The sequence below is a fragment of the Schistocerca cancellata genome, unplaced genomic scaffold, assembly GCF_023864275.1.
Source record: "Schistocerca cancellata isolate TAMUIC-IGC-003103 unplaced genomic scaffold, iqSchCanc2.1 HiC_scaffold_792, whole genome shotgun sequence".
Lineage (NCBI taxonomy): Eukaryota > Metazoa > Arthropoda > Insecta > Orthoptera > Acrididae > Schistocerca > Schistocerca cancellata.
Genome location: NW_026046803.1, coordinates 322820 through 345314, shown reverse-complemented (window position 1 = coordinate 345314; position 22495 = coordinate 322820). Strand labels below are relative to the sequence as shown.

At 46.1% G+C, this 22495-nt stretch overlaps 1 protein-coding gene across 1 annotated transcript in view; it reads right to left on the bottom strand.

The window, feature by feature from the left end:
• The window catches only part of LOC126143349 (uncharacterized), a 92290-nt gene that overhangs the window by 11918 nt on the left and 57877 nt on the right, over window positions 1–22495 (bottom strand). The window contains exons 4-5 of the mRNA XM_049915365.1: window positions 17466–19382; window positions 5657–5743 (exon numbers count right to left, since the gene is read on the bottom strand). Coding sequence (XP_049771322.1) covers window positions 5657–5743; window positions 17466–19382 — 2004 coding nt within the window. The remainder of the gene's footprint in view (window positions 1–5656; window positions 5744–17465; window positions 19383–22495) is intronic.

The window sequence follows — 22495 nt, the reverse complement described above, 5'->3', positions numbered from 1 at the left end:
CGAGAACGCTACCGCGAGACCACGAGCGGCGGACCCTGCCAAGTTCTTCGAGTTGCCTGCAGGCAGACAACCCCTCGGCACACCTTCTGTTTCACGTGCCTTCCTGTAGGCGCCTAGGAATACTTGACAGGTTGAAACTTCCTGGCAGATTAAAACTGTGTGCCGGACCGAGAATCGAACTCGGGGCTTTGGCTTTCGTGGGCAAGTGCTCTACCATCTGAGCTACCCAAGCACAACTCACACCCCGTCCTCACAGCTTTACTTCTGCTAGTACCTCATCTCTTACCTTACTGCGAGTTCGAGTCTCTGTCCGGTACACAGTTTTATTCTTCCAGGAAGTTTCGTATCAGTGCACACTCCACTGCAGAGTGAAAATCTCATTCTGGATACTTCACAGGTTGTTTCAGTACAGTTTCACGTTTAACATTCTCGGTAAAGATAGGTAGGTGGATTTCCTGAACCAAAGAGTCTTAGAGGAACCCTTTGCCACTTTGTTCACATGTGTGTCAATGTTGCACCCCCTCATCACCAAGCTACAGGAGGATGCGAAACAGGAGGTTTAAAAATCATAAGCACCTTCTGCTGCTTCGAGTCACGTTCAGATTCCATGGAATGGTACTGAGGGGTCCCTAGTGGTTGGTTGGGTTGTTTTGGGGAAGGAGACCAGACAGTGAAGTCATCGGTCTCATCGGATTTGGGAAGGACGGGGAAGGAAGTCGGCCGTGAAAGGAACCAACCCGGCATTTGCCAGGAGCGATTTAGGGAAATCACGGAAAACCTAAATCAGGATGGCCGGACGCGGGATTGAACCGTCGGGTCCCTAGTGGTGCCAACCTCTACACGAGAGTAAAATTGCCGATCGCGCTGCATTCCGAATGAATGCAATCACGTTCATTAGAGGTGCAACCCCCCAGTGTGCTCAGGGAAGGCTTGAAACGTCGAGGGTTGTCAGTAGTGTCGAAGGCTGTGAAGCACTTCGTCCTGTTGCCCATCGCATTCTGAACTGTATGGATATCAACGCCCCAGGGAAAATGGTGGTTCCATTTATGAACCCCCCTCCCCCCCCTCGTAGCCCTTTCGTGTGGATCCTGAGCGGCTGTGTGTGTGAAACGTTTCCCTCGGGCACCCGTAAACAAACCACGTGACTTCAACGCTGGCGTCGCGGTTCTGACCTCCACAGCAGAGGCGTCAAGAGAAGGGGTGAAATGAAATGTGGGTAAGAGGGGTTGCGGCGACCTTCCCATCGTGAGACACGCCGACGGCGGCGTTGGGAAGAGCTGTAGTGGAATTTGGTGCCAATGTGACACCATTAACCCACCTTACACCTCACATGAAGTTCTGAGCTTTGGCCTTTTCTTCGCATGTGTCGACACGTTGCTGTTTGAAACACCGCAAGGCAAATGCTGGTTGGCACCTTTTAGCCAAATTTCAACCCCGCCTCCGCGTAGCGCAGGGGTAGTGTTACCGCCTACAGCGCTAGGGGGGCCCGGGTTCGATTCCCAGCAAGGGGCTTGGTGTTGTGTGTCCTTCACCATCATTTTCATCATCACTGACACGCAAGTAGCCGAAGTGGTGTCAACTAAAAAGACTTGCAATACGGCGGCCGAACCCCGAAAGAGATATTCCGGCCAATAAATGCCGTACGCTCATCTCATTTTCAACCCTTTGCATCGCAATTGGGAATAACTGCGGAATGAGGGGATTTCGAAAAAAATAATCCTATAATTCTATTGCGCAGCGCGCAATATTAGCCATAGACTTTACCACTTGTAAATAGTTAGGTCAGTAAAAGCTAATTACAGTTCATTTGTCAGTATATTGTACACTATATTAGGCAACCTTCAATATCATCTTAAGATGGTCATTATTATTGTGCAATATGAAATATTGCTCAGTATGATCGCCAGTCTATGGGCCACTTGAGGTACGTTTCACACGTAGCGTAGATGAGCTAAAGAGAAATTCCATTGGCTAATTATGTGATTGTCTTTCAGTAATCGTAATTAATTCAGTTAAGGACTTGCTGCGTCAAGATTGATTGTTAGATCCACAGTAAAGCAGTAGGTATTTCTATGCAATCAGCGAGTACTCATGATCATATGTGCTTCTTCTTCGACACTCTGGAGTCATTCATTGTGAGCTAAGAAGGGTTTCACTTACTGGCTAAGATAGTACATTTTTTCAGTGAATGGCTTCAGTCGTGTCGAAGAAGTGACTTTTGTCGTATTGGGATACGTGACTGAATGCGAGTTTGCACATTTCATCAGATACTTACACATTTTTTTCGAATGCGCCCTCCTCAGCTGACATGGCCCTTCACTGCCCCAAACATTTTGCCTACTATATTCCTGATGAATATTCTTCAGTCCCAATTTTCACATGCATATGTTGAGTATAAGTGATTTATAGATGCCCGTTTTTGTTTTTCTATATATACATTTGCCCTTTAGAATACCACACAAGGCATAAAATATTTCATGTACGTTTTCAATCCTAATTTTACGTTGTGGGCTTCATTTACGAATCCTCCATCTCACATATCAACATTTCATTTATTTCTTCAACTGTTTCGGTTTGGATGTTTATAATTCTTATTATCTTTGGCAGTATAAGTGAGCGCAGAATAATTTGTTTTGTTGCTGATATTGTTGAAGGTAAAGCTAAGAAACTGAAATTTGGATCTTCGGTAACACTTGAACATTTTAAGTGTCAAATTCCTTAAAAAAAACATAAATTCAAGGGGAAGTCAGAAAGTAAAGAGATTTTTGAGAAAAAGAAGCCGGCCGCGGTGGCCGAGTGGCTCTAATCGCGAAGTCCCGAACTGCGCGACTGCTACGGTCGCAGGTTCGAATCCTGCCTAGGGCATGGATGTGTGTGATGTCCTTGGGTTAGTTAGGTTTAAGTAGTTCTCAAGTTCTAGGGGACTGATGACGTCAGATGTTAAGTCCCATAGTGCTCAGAGCCATTTGAGAAAAAAAATATTTATTCTGACGACAGAAAATTGAAACACACATTATTTTTCTACACAACCTCCCTGGACTTCAACACACTTTGTGCAACGTTTCACAAGTTTTTTGATTCCGTCGGAAAAAAGCTTTCTGGTTGTGCCTGTAAACAATCTTGCACCGCATCAACGACGTCTACATCGGTTTGCGAATCTTCTTCCGCTGAGCGCTTCCTTCACTGGTCCAAACATGGAAACCGGTTGGAGCCAGGCCTGGACTGTATGGCGGGTGTTCCAGCAATTCGAATCCCAACTTCTTTACTGTTCCAGCCCTCTGTTTGGAAGAATGTGGCCGAGCGTTTTCTTGCTGCAGGGTAACAACTTTTCGCAGTTTCCCGCGACGTTTGGATCTTATTGCAAGATTCAGTTTAGTTCGCAACACATCAAAGTAGCTCTCACTGTTCACAGTTTCGCGTCTTGGGGTAAGCTGAACGGCTACAACACCTTCCATGTCCCACAACATTGTTAGCATAATCTTACCAGCTGATGGCTGACGTTAAAATTTCTTAACCTCTGGTGATGATGGGGGCTTCCGAACCATGCTCGCGCCCTTACTTCCCAGTTCGTTATGCGGCATCCACGTTTCGTCTACCGCAACGATTTGCTGTAAAAATCAATCTCCCTCGCGATGATAACGAGTCAAATTTTTACGAGAAATGACCATCCTTTGCGTCTTACGCTACGCTGGAAGTTATTCGGTACCCATTTTGCACATACTTTCCGAAAGTTTAGCCTGTCGTATAAGATGGAATGTGCTGAACCATGGCTGATATGTAAAGCATTGGCGATTCCGTCCACTGCGTTTTCCATCACCACTCCCTCAACGACTTCAAAATTGTCCACAGTTGTTGACGTCGATGACCTGCCTGATCTTTCCTCGCCATTCCTTGTTTCAAGCGCTCTGTTCATTCGTAGATCTTGCTACGCTATAAATAGCTGTCACCACACTACACTTGCATTCGACGAATAATTTTCACAGGTTTAACGTCTTCTGCAAACAAAGAGCGCAAGACTGCCCTAATATCCTCCTTGGTGCAGATCGACAATGGAGCTGCCATGTTCCACGGTCTGCTACAATACACAACTAGCGCGAGAATAAGACTGACACGTTGTGTAGAACTGTTCCAGACGACATACTTCAGCCCTGGATACTAGCGGTGTTACCAAGCCCTTCGGTGGCAAACTGCAAAAGTCCCTTTACTTTTTGACTCCTCCTCGTTGTTGCCGAAAGATTTACAGTGAAGCGCCAAAGAAATTGGTATAGGCATGCGTAATCAAATATGGAGATTTGTAAACAGGCAGTATATGGCGCTCCAGTCGGCAATCCCTATATAAGACAACAAGCGTCTGGCGCAGTTGTTAGATCGGTTACTTCCGCTAAAATGGCAAGATATCAAGATTTAAGTGAGTTTGAACGTAGTGTTATAGTTAGCGCACGAGGGATGAGACACAGCATCTCCGAGGTGGCGATGAAGTGGGGATTTTCCCGTACGACCATTTCACTAATAGACCTTGAAATCACGAATCCGGTAAAACACCAAATCTCCGACATCGCTCGGTCGGATTGAGATCCTGCAAGAACGGGACCAACGACGACAATCATTCAGTGTGACAGAAGTGCAGCCCTTCCGCAAACTGCTGCAGATTTCAATCCTGGGCCATCAACAAGTGTCAGTGTGCGAACCACTCAACGAAACATCATCGATATGGACTTTTGGAGCCGAAGGCCCACTCGTGTACTCTTGATGACTGCACGACACAAAGCTGTACGCCTTGCCTGGGCCCCTCGACACCAACGTTGGACTGTTGATGACTGGAAACATGTTGCCTGGTCGGACAAGTCTCGTTTCAAATTGTATCAAGCGGATGGACGTGTACGGATATGGAGACAACCTCATGAATCCATGGACCCTGGATGTCAGCAGGAGACTGTACAAGCTGGTGGAGGCTCTGTATTGGTGTGAGGTGTGTGCAGTTGTATTGATATGGGACCTCTGATACGTCTAGATACGCCTCTAACATATGACATGTACGTAAGCATCCTGTTTGATCACCAGCATCCACTCAAGTCCATTGTGCATTCCGACGGACTTGGGCAATTTCAGCTGGACAATGCGACACCCCACACCTCCAGAATTGCTACAGAATGGCTTTAGAAACACTCTTCTGAGTTTGAACACTTCCGCTGGCCACCAGACTCCCCAGACATGAACATTATTGACCATTTCTGGGGTGCCTTGCAACGTGTTGTTCAGAAGAAATCTCCACCCCTTGTACTCTTACGGCTTTACGAACAGCCCTGCAGGATTCATGGTGTCAATTCCCTCCAGGACTATTTCAGACATTAGTCAAGTCCATGGCACGTCGTGTTGTGGGACTTCTGTGCGCTCGCTGGGGCCGTACATGATATTATGCAGGTGCACCAGTTTCTTCAGCGTATTTTCGAAAGGAAATCTTATAGTTCCACTCAAACCAAATACTTAAATTTGCAATAGGCGTGAACCACTGAACAATCGAATTACAATATCATAGTGCAATAACGCAATCAGAACACCTCCAAATATTTTCAGTCAGAAAAATTTCACAGACCTTAATGTGACACCTCCCTCATAGATAAAGCATCAGTTGTTATAAAAAAATCATCATACTTACCCATACGTGTCCTTGCTCCCAGGCCTTTTCGGCGATGAGATTGAGACACTGTCTTGGGATATCTTCATATATCAGGTTTACAGCAAACTGAAACGTGAGACTATGTCAGTAGGGATTCTATTTTTAATGATCTTACTTGTGATAAAACAAAACAATAATCACTAAGAAGTTATTGAGTTTTTCGATATGGCTACATTTTGTGCCACAATGAAAAAACTCTTTCGTCCCAATCTTGTCACAAAGCACTCCTGAACTATTAGTGTCGGCCGCGTTTGTACGGTAAACATCGTAGAGTTCTGGATAGTAAAGTAACCAGTGAGATTTTTTACATTAACTACAGCAGCGCAGTCGAAAATGATGCAACATATTCACATGTTAACCCTGTCAAAGTGTGTGTACTGTTCCATAGCTCTGTATTTTAATCACTTCACTCAAATTCCACATTTGCACTTCGATAATGTATAAAGGAGCACCTACAGAAACACATCACCTTCTGTTTTGGGAAACATGAGTCTATAAGCAAGTGGTAACATACAATGTTTCGAGCAAATGCTGGGCTTTTTGCCAAGTAATAACTCATTTATGACTCTTGTGAATCTGATGGATATAATAGTTATCCATTACACTGTAGTGTGTATTGTGTATTGAACCAGGGACCTACAAACGACGGAGAGGCTTCGTCTCGCCGTAGCTCTCACATATAAACTGAGTTTGAAAGTTAAATGATCTTGATAGGTTGCAGAACTGATTCGTCTTAGAATTTTAGAGGTATTTTTATTCGACTGCAGCCGTTCGTCACAGGGTACTTCTCTTGTTGTAAATAAAAGGCGGTAACGTGGAAAAGCGAAATACGTTTGTAGAAAATTAAAAACGTCGCTAAATATTTTTTCTGATGAATGTACAATTTTCTCTCATCGAACGGCGATTATATTCCGAATATCCCTAGAATGTCACCAACAATACTGAAATGAAACTGCATACAAAAACCTAAAACTGCAAGGCCCATACTATATTTCACTAGTCAAGGTAAGAACTGAAGTAAAGTGCCACATTATTATGTAAATTAAAAAGGGAGTTAGACTATGAGCTACACAGGAATGGCATACTGTATCTGATAGTTAATGACATGTATACATGTTGCCGTTCTTAGGAGTCGTCAGGCGCGTTTTCTGTGGCATTTCGCTAGTTATCTGCAAATTTCTTTTTTTCCAATGTGTAGCTGGAGTCAGCACAGACAAATGCTGCTCACCACCTTTGTAAGCGCCGCCAAACGTCAACGGAAAGCGTAAGTTTATTTCCCATTACAAACAAAATTGTGTGTGCCCAATCGGCAGAGCGGTCGCAAATTAGTCTAGTGCGATATTTCTTTTATCGATGTGTATTAACGGCGGCAGTATAACACGAAGAATAGCCAGTACCCCAGCACCGCTATGGCCCACTGCGTTTGCTACCGCGTGCAGCAGCACTTGTTAGTAGCTGCTGTAGTACTGGTTAAATCTTCGTGTTTAACTGTTGCTGTTACGAGAGTCACTGAAAAGAAATGCACACTATTTTCCTAAAAATACAGATTTTCATTCCGCATGTGTGAAAGTTTCACAGTGTGTAGATACATCATTCCCGCTTGTTTTCAAACTTCGTTCAACTTGCTCCCGTGAGTGGCGCCGTCGCGGCATCTCTTCAAGATGGCTGCTACACTTGACGTTCGTCAGAAGCAATGTGCTGTCATAGAATTCCTGTGCTGTCATAACGAGACAGTGGGAAACATCCACAAGAGGTCGAGAAAGGTGTATGGAGATGCTTCTGTCGATTGCAGTACAGTTAGTCGGTGGGCAAGCAGGTTACGTGATGAAAGCGGGCACGGCAATATTTAGGATTGTCCTCGCAGTGGCACACACTCCAGACAATGTGCAGAGAGTTAACGAATTGGTGACTGCTGACAGACGCATCACAGTGAACGAATTGCCTGTTTGCAGAATACTGAAAGTGTTGGCGTTATAAAAGATTTGTGCGACGCTTAGGTTGAGGCCGTGTTCCTTGATTTCAGTAAGGCATTTGATACCGTCCCGCATTGCTGTTTAATGAAAAAAAAAAAAAAGAGCTTACGAAGTATCGGAGCAGATCTGCGATTGGATTCAAGACTTTCTTGCAGATAGAACTCAACACGTCGCTCTTAACGGAACTAAATCGACAGATGTAAAGGTAATATCCGGAGTACCATAGGGATGTATGATAGGACCGTTGCTGTTTACAATATATATAAATGATCTAGTAGAAAGCGTCGGCTGCTCTTTAAGGCTATTCGTAGACGACGCAGTTGTCTATACCGAAGTAGCAACGCTAGAAGATAGCAAGAATTTGCAGAACGAGCTGCAAAGAATTGATGAATGGCGCAGGTTCTGGCAGTTGACCCTGAACGTAAATAAATGTAACATATTCCGCATACATAGGAAAAGAAATCCACTATTGTACAGCTACGCTATTGATGATGAACAACTGGGAACAGCGTTTACGGTAAAATATGTAGGAGTAACTATCCAGAGGGACATTAAGAGGAACGACCATATAAAACATATAGTGGGAAAAGCAGACACCAGACTCAAATTCATAGGAAGAATCTTAAGGAAATGTACTCATCCGCGAAAGAAGTGGCTTATAAGGCGCTTTTTCGCCCGAGTCTTGAGTACCGTTCATCTGTCTGGGATCCCTATCATGGAGGACTGATAGAGGAGATACAGAAGATCCAACAAAGAACGGCGCGTTTCGTCACGGGATCGTTTAGCTGGCGAGAGAGCGTTACGGAGATGCTAAGCAAACTCCACTGGCAGACGTTACAAGAGAGGCGTTGTGCATCACGGAGAGATTTACTACTGAAATTTCGGGACAGCACTTTGCAAGAGGAGTCGGACAACATATTACTTCCCCCTACATACATCTCGCGTATTGACCACGAGGAGGTAGTTCGAGAAATTAAAGCCAATACAGAGGCTCACCGACAATCATTCTTCCTTCCCCCGCACTGTTTGCGAGTGCTCAGTGTTGGAGGGATCAGATAGTGGTACCGAAAGCACCCTCTGCCGCACACCATTAAGTGGCTCGCGGAGTATGATGTAGGTGGAGATTTTCCGCTGCGCATGTTGAAATCGCGAGCGTGAGTCGCAAACACGTAGGCAACGACGGCCTGCGTGGTTGAGTCACTGCAATGCTCCAATCCTGGGCAGTCGTCATGTTTACCTGTGTTGACGTTATTTCAGCTCTGTTAAGGGGGGAAACCACATTAGTAGGTAAAAAATATACGATTTTTTTAAATTGCATAAATCGGTAGGTTAACTATCTAAGAATACCTGTCAAAATTTCAAAGCGAAATTCGCATTCGTTTAGATTTTCTGAGCATAGAACCGAGTGCACATCGGGTCCAGAAGGAAATTCTTCCAATATATTAAGATTTAGCAAGGGATGAATTACTGGAGAGATGTTTAGGTGGCCACACTCAAACTGCGAATGAAAGTTTTAATTCCACCTCCTAAACACTTTCACTCCGGACTGAAAGTCGTTGAATTGGCATCGTATGTAGCAGCGGGCTTATTCAATGAAGGAAATTCATCCCTTCTGATGGTGATGAACGAGGCAGGAATTGTAGTAGGCACACGAAGCTTCAGTTATGCCGAACAAAAGGATAACCAGCGCGTGAGTCGGCAGAATCGGCGTAGTTAGATGCAATCGAAGGAAGGTCGTTAAGCTCGAAAGCACTGCTGCAAGTGCAAAACGAAGCCTATGACGAAGACGAAGGATTAGTATATAATGCTGGACTCGCAGATTAATCGATAAGCATTTTACGCTATTGTTAACTTCTTTGAATTTCTAGTTTCCGTGAATTTATTTTTCAAACGCGTTTATCTCGAAATGACTCTTTTCACATTTGCATGCCGTCTAACTCAAAAAGTATAGAACTGATCATCATGAAAATAGATAGTATGATTCTTTACAAAATTACGACTATATATGAACTAAATCTGAGATGATATCATGAATTTAAGGGTATTTTTATTTGTATAATTAGAAAAAATATGATGAAAATCGAAGAAAATGATTCCAACGCCTGTAAAACGTTTAATTTTCAGTATTTTCACCTGCATTGAGGTTCATATTCTTAGAAAATAAGTAATTAATGTAAACTGAAAACCTTTTTGATTTCAGATTAAAATCGGAATGACTTTACTGCACGCAATTGAAGAACTATACTCACGGCCTTCAGCGGACATCACAACGTAACTTTGTTATTTTTGGGTGAAATTATTGAAACAATTCGCAAAAACTGTTCGAAATATGAATGAAATGATGTCAAAATTTGATTAAATTCTAATTAATTCTTACCACCCAACAAAATCCCAAAAAATCAGCCGCCTAATGTGGTTAGGGTGGAAGGGAGATTTACTGTCACTGAACCACGCAACATTTATTTAATTTATGGCCAGTTAAAAGGTGTTGCGAGGGCAGCTATACGAGATTGTCGAGAACGCTTCCCACGACGAAGAGTTCCCAAACGATCGATATTTATTGGTATTCACCAAAGGTTTATATCATCATGAATCTCTACTTTTAGTCGATTATTTTGATTGGTTCGTTGATTTGGGAGAGAGGAGCAAACGGTGCTATAGGATTAGGAAAGGATGGGGAAGGAAATCGGCTGTGGCCTTTCAAGGAAACCATCCCGGCATTTGCCTGAAGCAATTTAGATAAACCACTGAAAACCTAAATGAGGATGACCGGATGCGAGTCTGAACCGTCGTCCTCCAGAATGCGAGTCCAGTATGCTAACAAATGCGCCACTTCGCTCGGTCGATTATTTTGCAATTCACTCGTAACACAGTACACCTGTTATCAAACTGCCCGTTGGCTTCTGTCTATGGTTCTGCGGCCGATGTTTGTTTGATGATTTTTCTGGCGTTTCGCCAGCTCAAATGGCTGGCATTGTCTGAGCTTCATCCTCCATTTCTGGGGCGGACAAAAGCCAACAGACAGTTTGTCAACAAGAGGTCACGAAAACCGTAACAATTTTGTACAGTACTTATCTTTACTTTTTCATATTTAAGTCTGTATGCGAAACCGATTGTCTGCTCTGATATGCTTCCGTTTTATTATCAAATAAATAATCACAGACTACAACTTACACTACCTACTTAATTTGAATAGATTGAGAGATGCTGCTCTTTACTAACCCACACAGATGGCAGAGGCCCACAACGCGAAGAACGTACGTTGGAGGCTGAGGAACAAATTCTCGACTGCATCCACGAAGATCCTACTCAGGGTATTAGAAGCATCGCCCGTCAGGTGGGTGTATCGCACACTGTCGTTTGTCGCAGTTTGAAAGAGGAGCGTCTGCGGCCTTACCACATTTAACCCGTACAAACGTTGGAAGAGGAACATTTCCCCCCGCGACGACAATTCGCTGTGTGGTTTTTGTTACAAAGCGCGCAGCATGTTTTTGTAAACTAAATACCCGTCACAGATGAATCGTGTTTCACACGCGACGGAATAACTAATTTCCTTAACATGCAGACATGGAGTGTACACAATCCACACCAAATAGTAGCAACACTTTTCCGTAAATGTATGAGCGGATAAAGTCGATGCTTAGATTATTCCGTCTTACGTTTTACCTGCACAATAGACTGGTAACCATTACCGAACCTTTCAATAGGAAACATAGCTACCAACTTTATTAGAAAATGTTCCGTTAACTGTAAGTCAATGGCATGCGGGGTAGCCGCGCGGTCTCAGGCGCCTTGACACGGTTCGCCCAGCTTCCCCCGTCGGAGGTTCGAGTCCTCCCTCGGGCGCAGGTGTGTGTGTTGTCCTTAGCGTAAGTTAGTTTAATTAGTGTGTAAGCCTAAGGACCGATGACCTCAGCAGTTTGGTCCCACAGAACCTTACCGCAAATTTCCAAAAAATTTCCGTACGTTATAACATGTGGGTCCTCAACGATGGTGCTGCATCCCACGTTAGTCTCAGAGTACGAAGATTTTTGAATAGACGATTTCCAGGACGATGGATAGGACGTTTTCGTCCACATTGATAAACAGCACGCAGCCCTGATTTAAATCCACTGGGCCATATGAAGGAACTTATTCATGCTCAGAAAGTAATTAATGTGGACGAACTTACGCAGAGGACTTTCACGGTTGCCAGAGCCATAAAGGCAAATGTGCATGTGTGTGAACGAGTGCGACGAATTGGGTGCGCCGTAATGAAGCATTTGTCGAACCGAATGGTGGGGGGTAGGGGGGGGGCGCTGATGACCTTGCTGTTTAGCACCCTCCGCTATAAATTATCATCATGCCGAATGGTGGGCATTTTAAACACTTATTTTAATATTTGTGTACAGGAGCAAAGTAATCTCGGTTTCATTTTCATTGCGGTACTGTTGTAGAAACGGAACATAATCTGATTTTAATTTTCGTTATGGTATTGCTGTAAAAATCGGAAACAGTTCATTGTAATTAATGCATAACAAATTACGTGGTAAGTGGTTCATTTTGTACTGAAGGAAACACATTTTATTTTATGTTAGCTTCTCTTTAGTACCACAACCTTCGTTATAGTAACGCTGTAAAAGAGGAAACGTCTGTTTGTACTAAATTCATTGTTTATGTAAAACGAATTACACGTTCTTGACAACCCTGTGACTGTTTACATTGCTTGTTTCGGTAGTACCTAGCCGCCGCGCCGTCTCGTACACATCCAATGTTTACATTTCTCTGGTTCGTCCGTTACCTTTCTCTGACCGCATCAGTTGAGAATGTAAAGAGAAATGCGTCTACCATAAAACCTATAAATATCTGTTTTTTAGGAATACAAAAATAAAGAACGTGATTCAACGATATTTCATTAGACTTTTTTGTCAAGCACACCGAGATGTGCCGCCTGAGTAATTTTAGTAGCTTATACCGTTTACACCTAGTACCAAGTAAACCAAAGTTGTCGCTGATAGGGCGACGTAATACCAGTATAATGGTACACACTTTCCCTCCACTGTTACTAAGGTCGCAACTACATATCTTTGTAGCATATTATGACGAATCTATTTTTAAAAAAATATCCACGTGTCTTAAATTTCTGGTTAGTCTTGCCGAGTCTACGAGACACAGGCAGAGTTGCAGAGTGTCTGTGTTCTGCTGATCATTCTTCTTCCGTTTCCCTGTCTACTATGAAGCCCGCTTTTTCGAGTTTGGAAAATTTTATTTTATTACTTAACTTCGAGTCCAGGCATATGCTCTTCCTAACGCCACAGTCGTGAAGGTAGCCTAAGTGGAGGAAGTCGTGTACACCCTCTGTGTGTGAAGTCTCTTGTGTGTGTTCTCGTACCTTAACTGTGTGCATATCGTATACTTTTAGGTCAAATTCGGGGAGCAGCGCAGCATTTGCGCAAACGACCGTGACAGTTGCCTGAAAGTCACGCGCAGGGTGGTCGCTGTACCTTATCACAACCGCTATTGCGACGCGCATTCGATTCAGGTCGGACTCACCTCCCTGTCCAGCAGACTAACGCGTTACATGTTACGTTATTTGAGGTGGTCACTGTTATGTTCAGACTCATTATGTTAATTCATGTCAGGGCACGGTGCTTCATGCTTCTTTTTTCGTGATAACAGTGCAGACGGGTGTCAAGCTGGGTTCAACTTTCAAGTCTGGTTTAGTGTAAACTAACAAGGCCTTCGCCTACTGCTAAAGATAATGTCTGTTTTCGATGGGATGACTTTATTCACATTGTGACAGCTGTTACGGCGGGATCGCACTTGGTAAAAAACAGCGTACATATAAACTGCACTATTATTGGCGGAGAAAATTACGTGCATGATTGCTAATTGTAAAGGTCTAGTGACATTCACACATGCACGTGTTAAGAGAATATTAGTTATGTTTATTATGAGGAGTAGTCAATGAAATCCGGACTCCTGCCACAATGGGACATGGAATGGTTCCATTCAAAAGTATTCACCACATGCGTCGACATTTATCCCACTGGGAAACAAAACGATCAATTCCTGTTTCGTAAAACGCGTTCGGCTACTGGCGTTTCCACAACCACACCCACTCTTACACTTCCAGAACCCTTAGACAACTGAAACCGACGTACATGCACGTCTTTCTTCACGTTACCAACGTTGAGAAAATCGCGTGGTGAAATATCCAGGCTGTGCAGAGGGATCCCAACCAAATCGCTGAAGCGTAGCCTTCGTCTGATTGGCAGCGTCGGGAGTAAGCATTACAGTGCAACGGGACGATTTTATGCAACAGCATTCCAACAGCCGGCCGTTGTGGCCGAGGGGTTCTAGGCGCTTCAGTCTGGAACCGCGCAGGTTCGAATCCTGCCTCGGGCATGGATGTGTGTGATGTCCTTAGGTTAGTTAGGTTTAAGTAGTTCTACGTTCTAGGGGACTGATGACCGCAGATGTTAAGTCCCATAGTGCTCAGAGCCATTTGAACCATTTTGAGCATTCCAACAAGCAAAGGCAAACAGCAATGACGATAGTGTAAACATCCCACATCTACCGCACCAAACAAATCCAAAGCTGTTTGCAGAAGTTCCGCTAAGGTGGTGATGACCTGCTCTTTCAACCGCAGGGCCCCTCTACGCATCAAGTTCCTCGCCTGTGGGATCACAACTATTCTCCAATGCTCTGAAGACACTTGCAGAGAACCAGTGCGCCATAAAGTCAAAACATCTGGGAATGCTGTCAGAGGGATTCATCCTGTTGCACGATAGCGCCCATCCCCACACTGCCAATCGGACGAAGACTACACTTCAATGATTTGATTAGGAAACACTCCAACATCCTCCGTACAGCCTGGATTTTTCACTGTGCGATTTTCAAGTCTTTGGTGACTTGAAGAAAGATGTGTGGACGTCGGATTCAGCCAGACGAGGAAGTAAAAGAGTGGGAAATGTTGTGAATCTGTCATTAACTGATCACATTCTATGAAACTGAAATTCATCATCTTGTCTCCCAATGGGGTAATTGTCTTAATACATGTGATGACTACTTTTGAACGGAACCATTGCACGGTCCCATTGTGGAGGGAGCCTGGTTTTCATTTAAGTGTCCCTCATAATTTCACTCCATTGCGGAGTGTACACCTTTCTTGGCAAATGAAAACCGCGAGCCAGACCGGGCCTCGAACCTGCAAGCTTTTCCTTTTGCAGACTGTTGTGTACATAGTTCCACGTAGTTAGCGCGTGCACAACTTTTCCACTAGAGCGCGCCCCGCCAAGCACAACAGCGCAGGCGCAGCGTTCGTCCATCTGCGCACTACGAGATGGCGCTGTCATAGAGACGGACCAAATTCTGCTTCCACCGATCCGCGTATTAATATGTAACGCACCCAATGAGATTGCTGGTAAAATAGAACCTTTTCTCCTCGTGGATCACACTCCCGCAGTGATACCTGAACGCTCGAGGTATTATAACGAGTGTACAGACCTCCAGTTAGTCAGTCTGCATTAGTCTGTACCCGTCTATAGTCAAGTTTCAGTCTGCACCTAATAAGATTATCATATTCCTGTACATAGCCGTGAAGATAAATGTATAGACACTTTGTTAAGCATCAGAGATATGGAGAATAAAAATTAAGGTACCAAGACCAGAGGAACTTCAAATTGTCAATTGTAAACAGCATCCAGAATGAAGTTACGTAATATCTATGATTTTTATAGATCTGTGTGAAAATTAATCTAGTTCTGTTTAAAGTTGGTCACCGTCAATCTCCTACTCTAAGCGTGCAAGTGGCTTTTCTATCGTCTGACCTAACGACAGAAGATAAACACGCCACGATAAGACTACGAGACATATTGCTGACACTCGCGTACTTCGTTAGAGCGACAAGTCAAATAATCTGATGGTGTGTGTACCGAAGGTCTTACAGTACGCACACCACACAGACAAATACTCTTATGTACTGAGCTACTGAGGCACGACTTCCAAACCACTCTCACAACTACACTTCGTCTATCCTACGTTCTCAGCTTCACAGAAGACATTCTGCATAACTTTTGGAACTAGTGCTCCTGGAAGAAACGAAGGCAGAACACACTTCGCTGCAGAGTGAAAATTCACTTTGGAAACAATCTCCTCAGCTGGGGTAAGCCGTTTTTTGGCAATATACACTCCTGGAAATGGAAAAAAGAACACATTGACACCGGTGTGTCAGACCCACCATACTTGCTCCGGACACTGCGAGAGGGCTGTACAAGCAATGATCACACGCACGGCACAGCGGACACACCAGGAACCGCGGTGTTGGCCGTCGAATGGTGCTAGCTGCGCAGCATTTGTGCACCGCCGCCGTCAGTGTCAGCCAGTTTGCCGTGGCATACGGAGCTCCATCGCAGTCTTTAACACTGGTAGCATGCCGCGACAGTGTGGACGTGAACCGTATGTGCAGTTGACGGACTTTGAGCGAGGGCGTATAGTGGGCATGCGGGAGGCCGGGTGGACGTACCGCCGAATTGCTCAACACGTGGGGCGTGAGGTCTCCACAGTACATCGATGTTGTCGCCAGTGGTCGGCGGAAGGTGCACGTGCCCGTCGACCTGGGACCGGACAGCAGCGACGCACGGATGCACGCCAAGACCGTAGGATCCTACGCAGTGCCATAGGGGACCGCACCGCCACTTCCCAGCAAATTAGGGACACTGTTGCTCCTGGGGTATCTGCGAGGACCATTCGCAACCGTCTCCATGAAGCTGGGCTACGGTCCCGCACACCGTTAGGCCGTCTTCCGCTCACGCCCCAACATCGTGCAGCCCGCCTCCAGTGGTGTCGCGACAGGCGTGAATGGAGGGACGAATGGAGACGTGTCGTCTTCAGCGATGAGAGTCGCTTCTGCCTTGGTGCCAATGATGGTCGTATGCGTGTTTGGCGCCGTGCAGGTGAGCGCCACAATCAGGACTGCATACGACCGAGGCACACAGCACCAACACCCGACATCATGGTGTGGGGAGCGATCTCCTACACTGGCCATACACCACTGGTGATCGTCGAGGGGACACTGAATAGTGCACGGTACATCCAAACCGTCATCGAACCCATCGTTCTACCATTCCTAGACCGGCAAGGGAACTTGCTGTTCCAACAGGACAATGCACGTCCGCATGTATACCGTGCCACCCAACGTGCTCTAGAAGGTGTAAGTCAACTACCCTGGCCAGCAAGATCTCCGGATCTGTCCCCCATTGAGCATGTTTGGGACTGGATGAAGCGTCGTCTCACGCGGTCTGCACGTCCAGCACGAACGCTGGTCCAACTGAGGCGCCAGGTGGAAATGGCGTGGCAAGCCGTTCCACAGGACTACATCCAGCATCTCTACGATCATCTCCATGGGAGAATAGCAGCCTGCATTGCTGAAAAAGGTGGATATACACTGTACTAGTGCCGACATTGTGCATGCTCTGTTGCCTGTGTCTATGTGCCTGTGGTTCTGTCAGTGTAATCATGTGATGTATCTGACCCCAGGAATGTGTCAATAAAGTTTCCCCTTCCTGGGACAATGAATTCACGGTGTTCTTATTTCAATTTCCAGGAGTGTACTTTCTTCCGAGAGTGCCGATCCCTGGTATGCTTCCAAACTTCAGTGGAGTTTGGAAAGTAGGGGAGAGTACTGTCGGAAGTAAAGCTGCGAGGGTGGGGCGCGAGTCATTCACACCTGAGTCGGTAACAGCATTTGTCTGCAAAGGCCGAGGTTCCGAATAAGGTTCCCAGCCAGCAGTACTGGATTAGTTACATGTAATGCACGGTACATCTTAATTTACCTCTAATTCTTCTCGCACCATACAGATGTAAGTGTCATTCTGTACGCGACGTTTCACCTCCAGGATGTGCCGGTACAGGGCCCGGCATCCGCCCTGCTCGAACGCGGCCTGCAGTTGTACGGGGTCGTGCTGCCCCGCCTTCACGACCCCCAGGTGGCTGAATTCACTTCCCGCCATCAGCAGCACTTCCACAGCAGACCAGCATTTGCGCTCCCAGGCGTACCTCACCGGCGTCCACCCGAGCAGGCCGTCCTCCGCGGACAGCGCGCCCTCCCCCGCGCGCCTGCACAGTCGCCGCAGCAGTGGGAGCGAGCTGCGAGCCGCCGCCAGGTGCAGCGCGTTGCGGCCACACGCGTCCGTCTGCCTCCAGTCGGCACCCCCGGCCAGCAGCGCCCTCATCTCGCCCTCGTCGCCACCCGACAGGGCCTCCAGCACCGCCTCCAGCAGTGGCCGGCCCCTCGCTGCCCTGCGGTCGAAGGACTCTCGAAAGAAATCCAGTCTCTTGTTGAGGTAGGCCTCACGGTACGCCTCCGCACGGCTCCGATCTCCGTACCCGAGGAAGCACCACTTGGCGAGGAAGTGTTCGGCGAACGTCCTGTGCAGGAACTCCGGTTTCCTGTAGGAGAACTCGTACACGATTCCGGCTCTCACGAAGTCTCCCCTATCGGACGGTGACATTGCCGGTACGTCTGCGCTGTGCAGCAGAACCGACGCCGCGAGGAGCATCAGCTGTTCTTCGTGCTTCTCCTGCGCCTTCTCGACCTCTCTCCTCTTCCCGGGAGCGGAAAAGTTGTCACCCCACTTTTCCTCGTACAACCTCCTGAATTTATTTCGGAAGAAAGCTTCGTACAGAGTCACAATGTCATACGTCTCATCTATTTTCTGCGACAGATTTACAAACATTTCAGCAAACAGAGGGATCCTCAGAAGATTCCTCAAGTTCTTGTCGAGACCGCTGACGGCTGGGATGTTTCCCTTCGAGGAATGGCTCGTGAAGAAATATTCTAGCTCCGATTCACTGAAAGGCTCCAGCGTGTGTGCCGACACTCCCATACGAGCCTCTAAGAGCTTCACCGGTTCTGGCCTCGTCGTCACCAGGAGCTTTCCGTTGCGCGGAGACAGCAGAGGCAGCACCTCGAGACACTTGTCGACATAGTCGGGGCACACCTCGTCGAAGCCGTCCACGAGACAAACGACTTGCGTGGACTGCAGCAGGCAGTGTCTAAGCAGGGTGTACTCCAATTCACCTAGAACACCCTCGTTAAACACTGTCCCCCTCAAGATGTCTTCCGCAGCACTCACACCGTTCTTACTGTGATCTAAAACTGTGTAAAACTTAAATAGATTAACTCTCAATAGCCAGCAGGAAGGGACCTTCTCTTTTATTTTTTCCGCCACGTGTGACAGCATCTTCGACTTGCCCACTCCGGGCTTCCCCTCCACAATTATTGTGTTACTGCCGGTACCTTTGACGTGCTCTTTCTCTCGCTCTCGAATCTTAACCAGAGTGGAGAAAAACTCGCCCGTCAACACCCGCTGGTCCACGAGCTTCCTGGGCACGTAGTGCGCGGGCAGAGTTTCCAACTCCCGGCCCATCCTCAGAGGCTGCGACAGCTGCGCCAGAGCCAGCAAGAGTGCGGGCTCGCCGTCCAGCAGTGACTGGAGGGGGTCGACGTCCACCACCAGGTCCTGCAGGCGGCATCTGTAGCGGTCCCCGTTCAACGCGACACTAATGTTCAGGAAGTCGTTCCAGCTGTCGCTGCTGATGTCGGCTGTGCGGCAAGTGTCGCTGAAGCAGTGCCTGCCCCTCCACGACACGACGACGAGGCGGCGTTGACTTCGGCGTTCACTTTGCATCTCGTTCGTAAGCTCATCCAGAATCGCAGAGCTATCTTCAGTCTCATCATCTACAATCACCTGAAGATAGTTGAAATAGATCAGTTAGACACAAATATATTCAAAAATCGTTTTTTCTAAATACAGCTTGCATAATTATTTCAGAATTTTCGCATATTGAAATTTACACTACTTATTCACAACATAAAACAGCTTTAAATGCCTTGTTTCTCTTCAGAAGAATCAATTATTACATTTTTGTTCTATCTCTGTATGATTCCATTTTCACTTCGTAGTAATTAAACTTGATAAGATCTATTGGCACTAAGAACCACCATTACTCCCAGTGAACTAATACACTATGTGGTCAAAAGTATACGGACAAAAACATAGGTTTTTCATGTTAGGTGTATTGGGCTGCCACCTGCTGCCAGGTACTCCATATCTGAGACCTAAGTAGGCATTATACATCGTCAGAGAGCCGAATAGGGCGCTCCGCAGAACTCACGAACTTTGAACGTGGTCAGGTGATTTTCACTTGTGTCATACGTCTGTAAGCGAGATATCAACACTCCTTAACATCCCTAGGTCCACTGTCTGCGATGTCATACTGAAGTGGAGATGTTGTGTACATAGTTCCACATAGTCAGTGTGTACACAACTTTCCCACTAGAGCGCGCCCCGCTAAGCACAACAGCGCAGGCGCAGCGCTCGTCCATCTCCGCACTACGAGATGGCGCTGCCATAGAGACAGACCAAATTCTGCTTCCACCAATCCGCGTACTAATGTGTAACGCAGCCAATGAGATTGCTGCTAATGTAGAACCTTTTCTCCTCGCAGATCACACTCGCACAGTGATACATGAATGCGCGAGGTATTATAACGAGTGTACAGACCTCTGATTAGTCAGTCTGCATTTGTCTGCCCCATTCTGTACCAGTCTGCATTAGTCTGTACCAGTCTATAGTCAAGTTTCAGTCTGCGCCTAATAAGATTACCATATTCCTGTACATAGCCATGAAGATAAATGTATAGACACTTTCGTCAAGTATCAGAGATATATGTGAGAATAAGATTAACATACCAATACCAAAGGAACTTCAGATTGTCAATTGTAAATAGCATCCAGAACCAAGTTAAGTAATTTTTATGCTTGTTATTATTTTAATAAATGTGTGTGAAAATTAATCAAGTTCTGTTTAAAGTTGGTCACCGTCAATCTGCTACTCTAAGCGTGCAAGTGGCATTTCTATCGTCTGACCTAACGGCAGAAGATAAACACGCCACGATAAGACCACGAGACATACTGCTGACACTCGCCTACTTCTTTAGAGCGACAAGTCAAATAATCTGATGGTGTGTGTAGTGAAGGCCTTACAGTATGCACACCACAGGAGACGTGAAGGGACACGTACAGCACAAACGTGTATAGCCCACCTCGTCTGTTGACTGACAGAGGCCACCAAGAATTCAAGAGGGTTGTAATGTGTAATAGGCAGATATCTATACAGACCATCACACAGGAGTTCCAAACTGCATCATGGTCCACTGCAAATACTATGACAGTTAGGTGGGAGGTGAGAAAACTTGTATTTCATGGTCGAGTGGCTGTTCTTATACCACACATCACACCGGTAAATGCCAAACGACGCCTCGCTTGGTGTATGGAGCGTAAAACATTGGACTAATGAAAAGTGGAAAAACGTTGTGTGGAGAGACGAATCACGGTACACAATGTGGCGATCCGATGGCAGGGTGTGGGTATGGCGAATGCCCGATGAACGTCATCTGCCAGCGTGTGTAGTGCCAACAGTAAAATTCGGAGGCGGTGATGTTATGGTGTGGTCGTGTTTTTCATGGAGGGGGCTTGTACCCCTTGTTGTTTTGCATGGCACTATCACAGCACAGGCCTACATTGATGTTTTAAGCACCTTCTTGCTTCCCACTGTTGAAGAGCAATTCGGCGATGGCGATTGCATCTTTCAACACGATCGAGCACCTGTTTATAACGCACGGCCTGTGGCGGAGTGGTTACACGACAATAACATCCCTGTAATGGACTAGCCTGAACTGAGTCCTGACCTGAATACTATAGAACACCTTTGGGATGTTTCGGAACGGCGACTTCGTGTCAGGCCTCATTGACAGACGTCGATACCTCTCTTCAGTGCAGTACTCCGTGAAGAATGGGTTGCCATTCCCCAAAAAACCTTCGAGCACCTGGTTGAACGTATGCCTACGAGAGTGGAAGCTGTCATCAAGGTTAAGCGTGGGCCAACACCAAACTGAATTCCAGCATTACCGATGGAGGCCGCCACGAACTTGTAAGTCATTTTTAGTCAGGTGTCCGGATTATTTTGATCACATAGTGTAGATTTTGTGGGGGACAAGAGCACTGAAATAGTCTGTGTTAGGCGAAACAGTTTATTGTAGAAATATTCCATTCAACACCTATTTTAGTAATACTGTACAGAGATTTTATATGTTTCTAACACTAGTGCTCTTATAACACTCCATAAAATCAGTATCTTGTAAAAGTGATTTAAATGTTCAAGGAAGTCATATTTTGTGACTCAATAAACGACACAAAAATACACTCCTGGAAATTGAAATAAGAACACCGTGAATTCATTGTCCCAGGAAGGGGAAACTTTATTGACACATTCCTGGGGTCAGATACATCACATGATCACACTGACAGAACCACAGGCACATAGACACAGGCAACAGAGCATGCACAATGTCGGCACTAGTACAGTGTATATCCACCTTTCGCAGCAATGCAGGCTGCTATTCTCCCATGGAGACGATCGTAGAGATGCTGGATGTAGTCCTGTGGAACGGCTTGCCATGCCATTTCCACCTGGTGCCTCAGTTGGACCAGCGTTCATGCTGGACGTGCAGACCGTGTGAGACGACGCTTCATCCAGTCCCAAACATGCTCAATGGGGGACAGATCCGGAGATCTTGCTGTCCAGGGTAGTTGACTTACACCTTCTAGAGCACGTTGGGTGGCACGGGATACATGCGGACGTGCATTGTCCTGTTGGAACAGCAAGTTCCCTTGCCGGTCTAGGAATGGTAGAACGATGGGTTCGATGACGGTTTGGATGTACCGTGCACTATTCAGTGTCCCCTCGACGATCACCAGTGGTGTACGGCCAGTGTAGGAGATCGCTCCCCACACCATGAT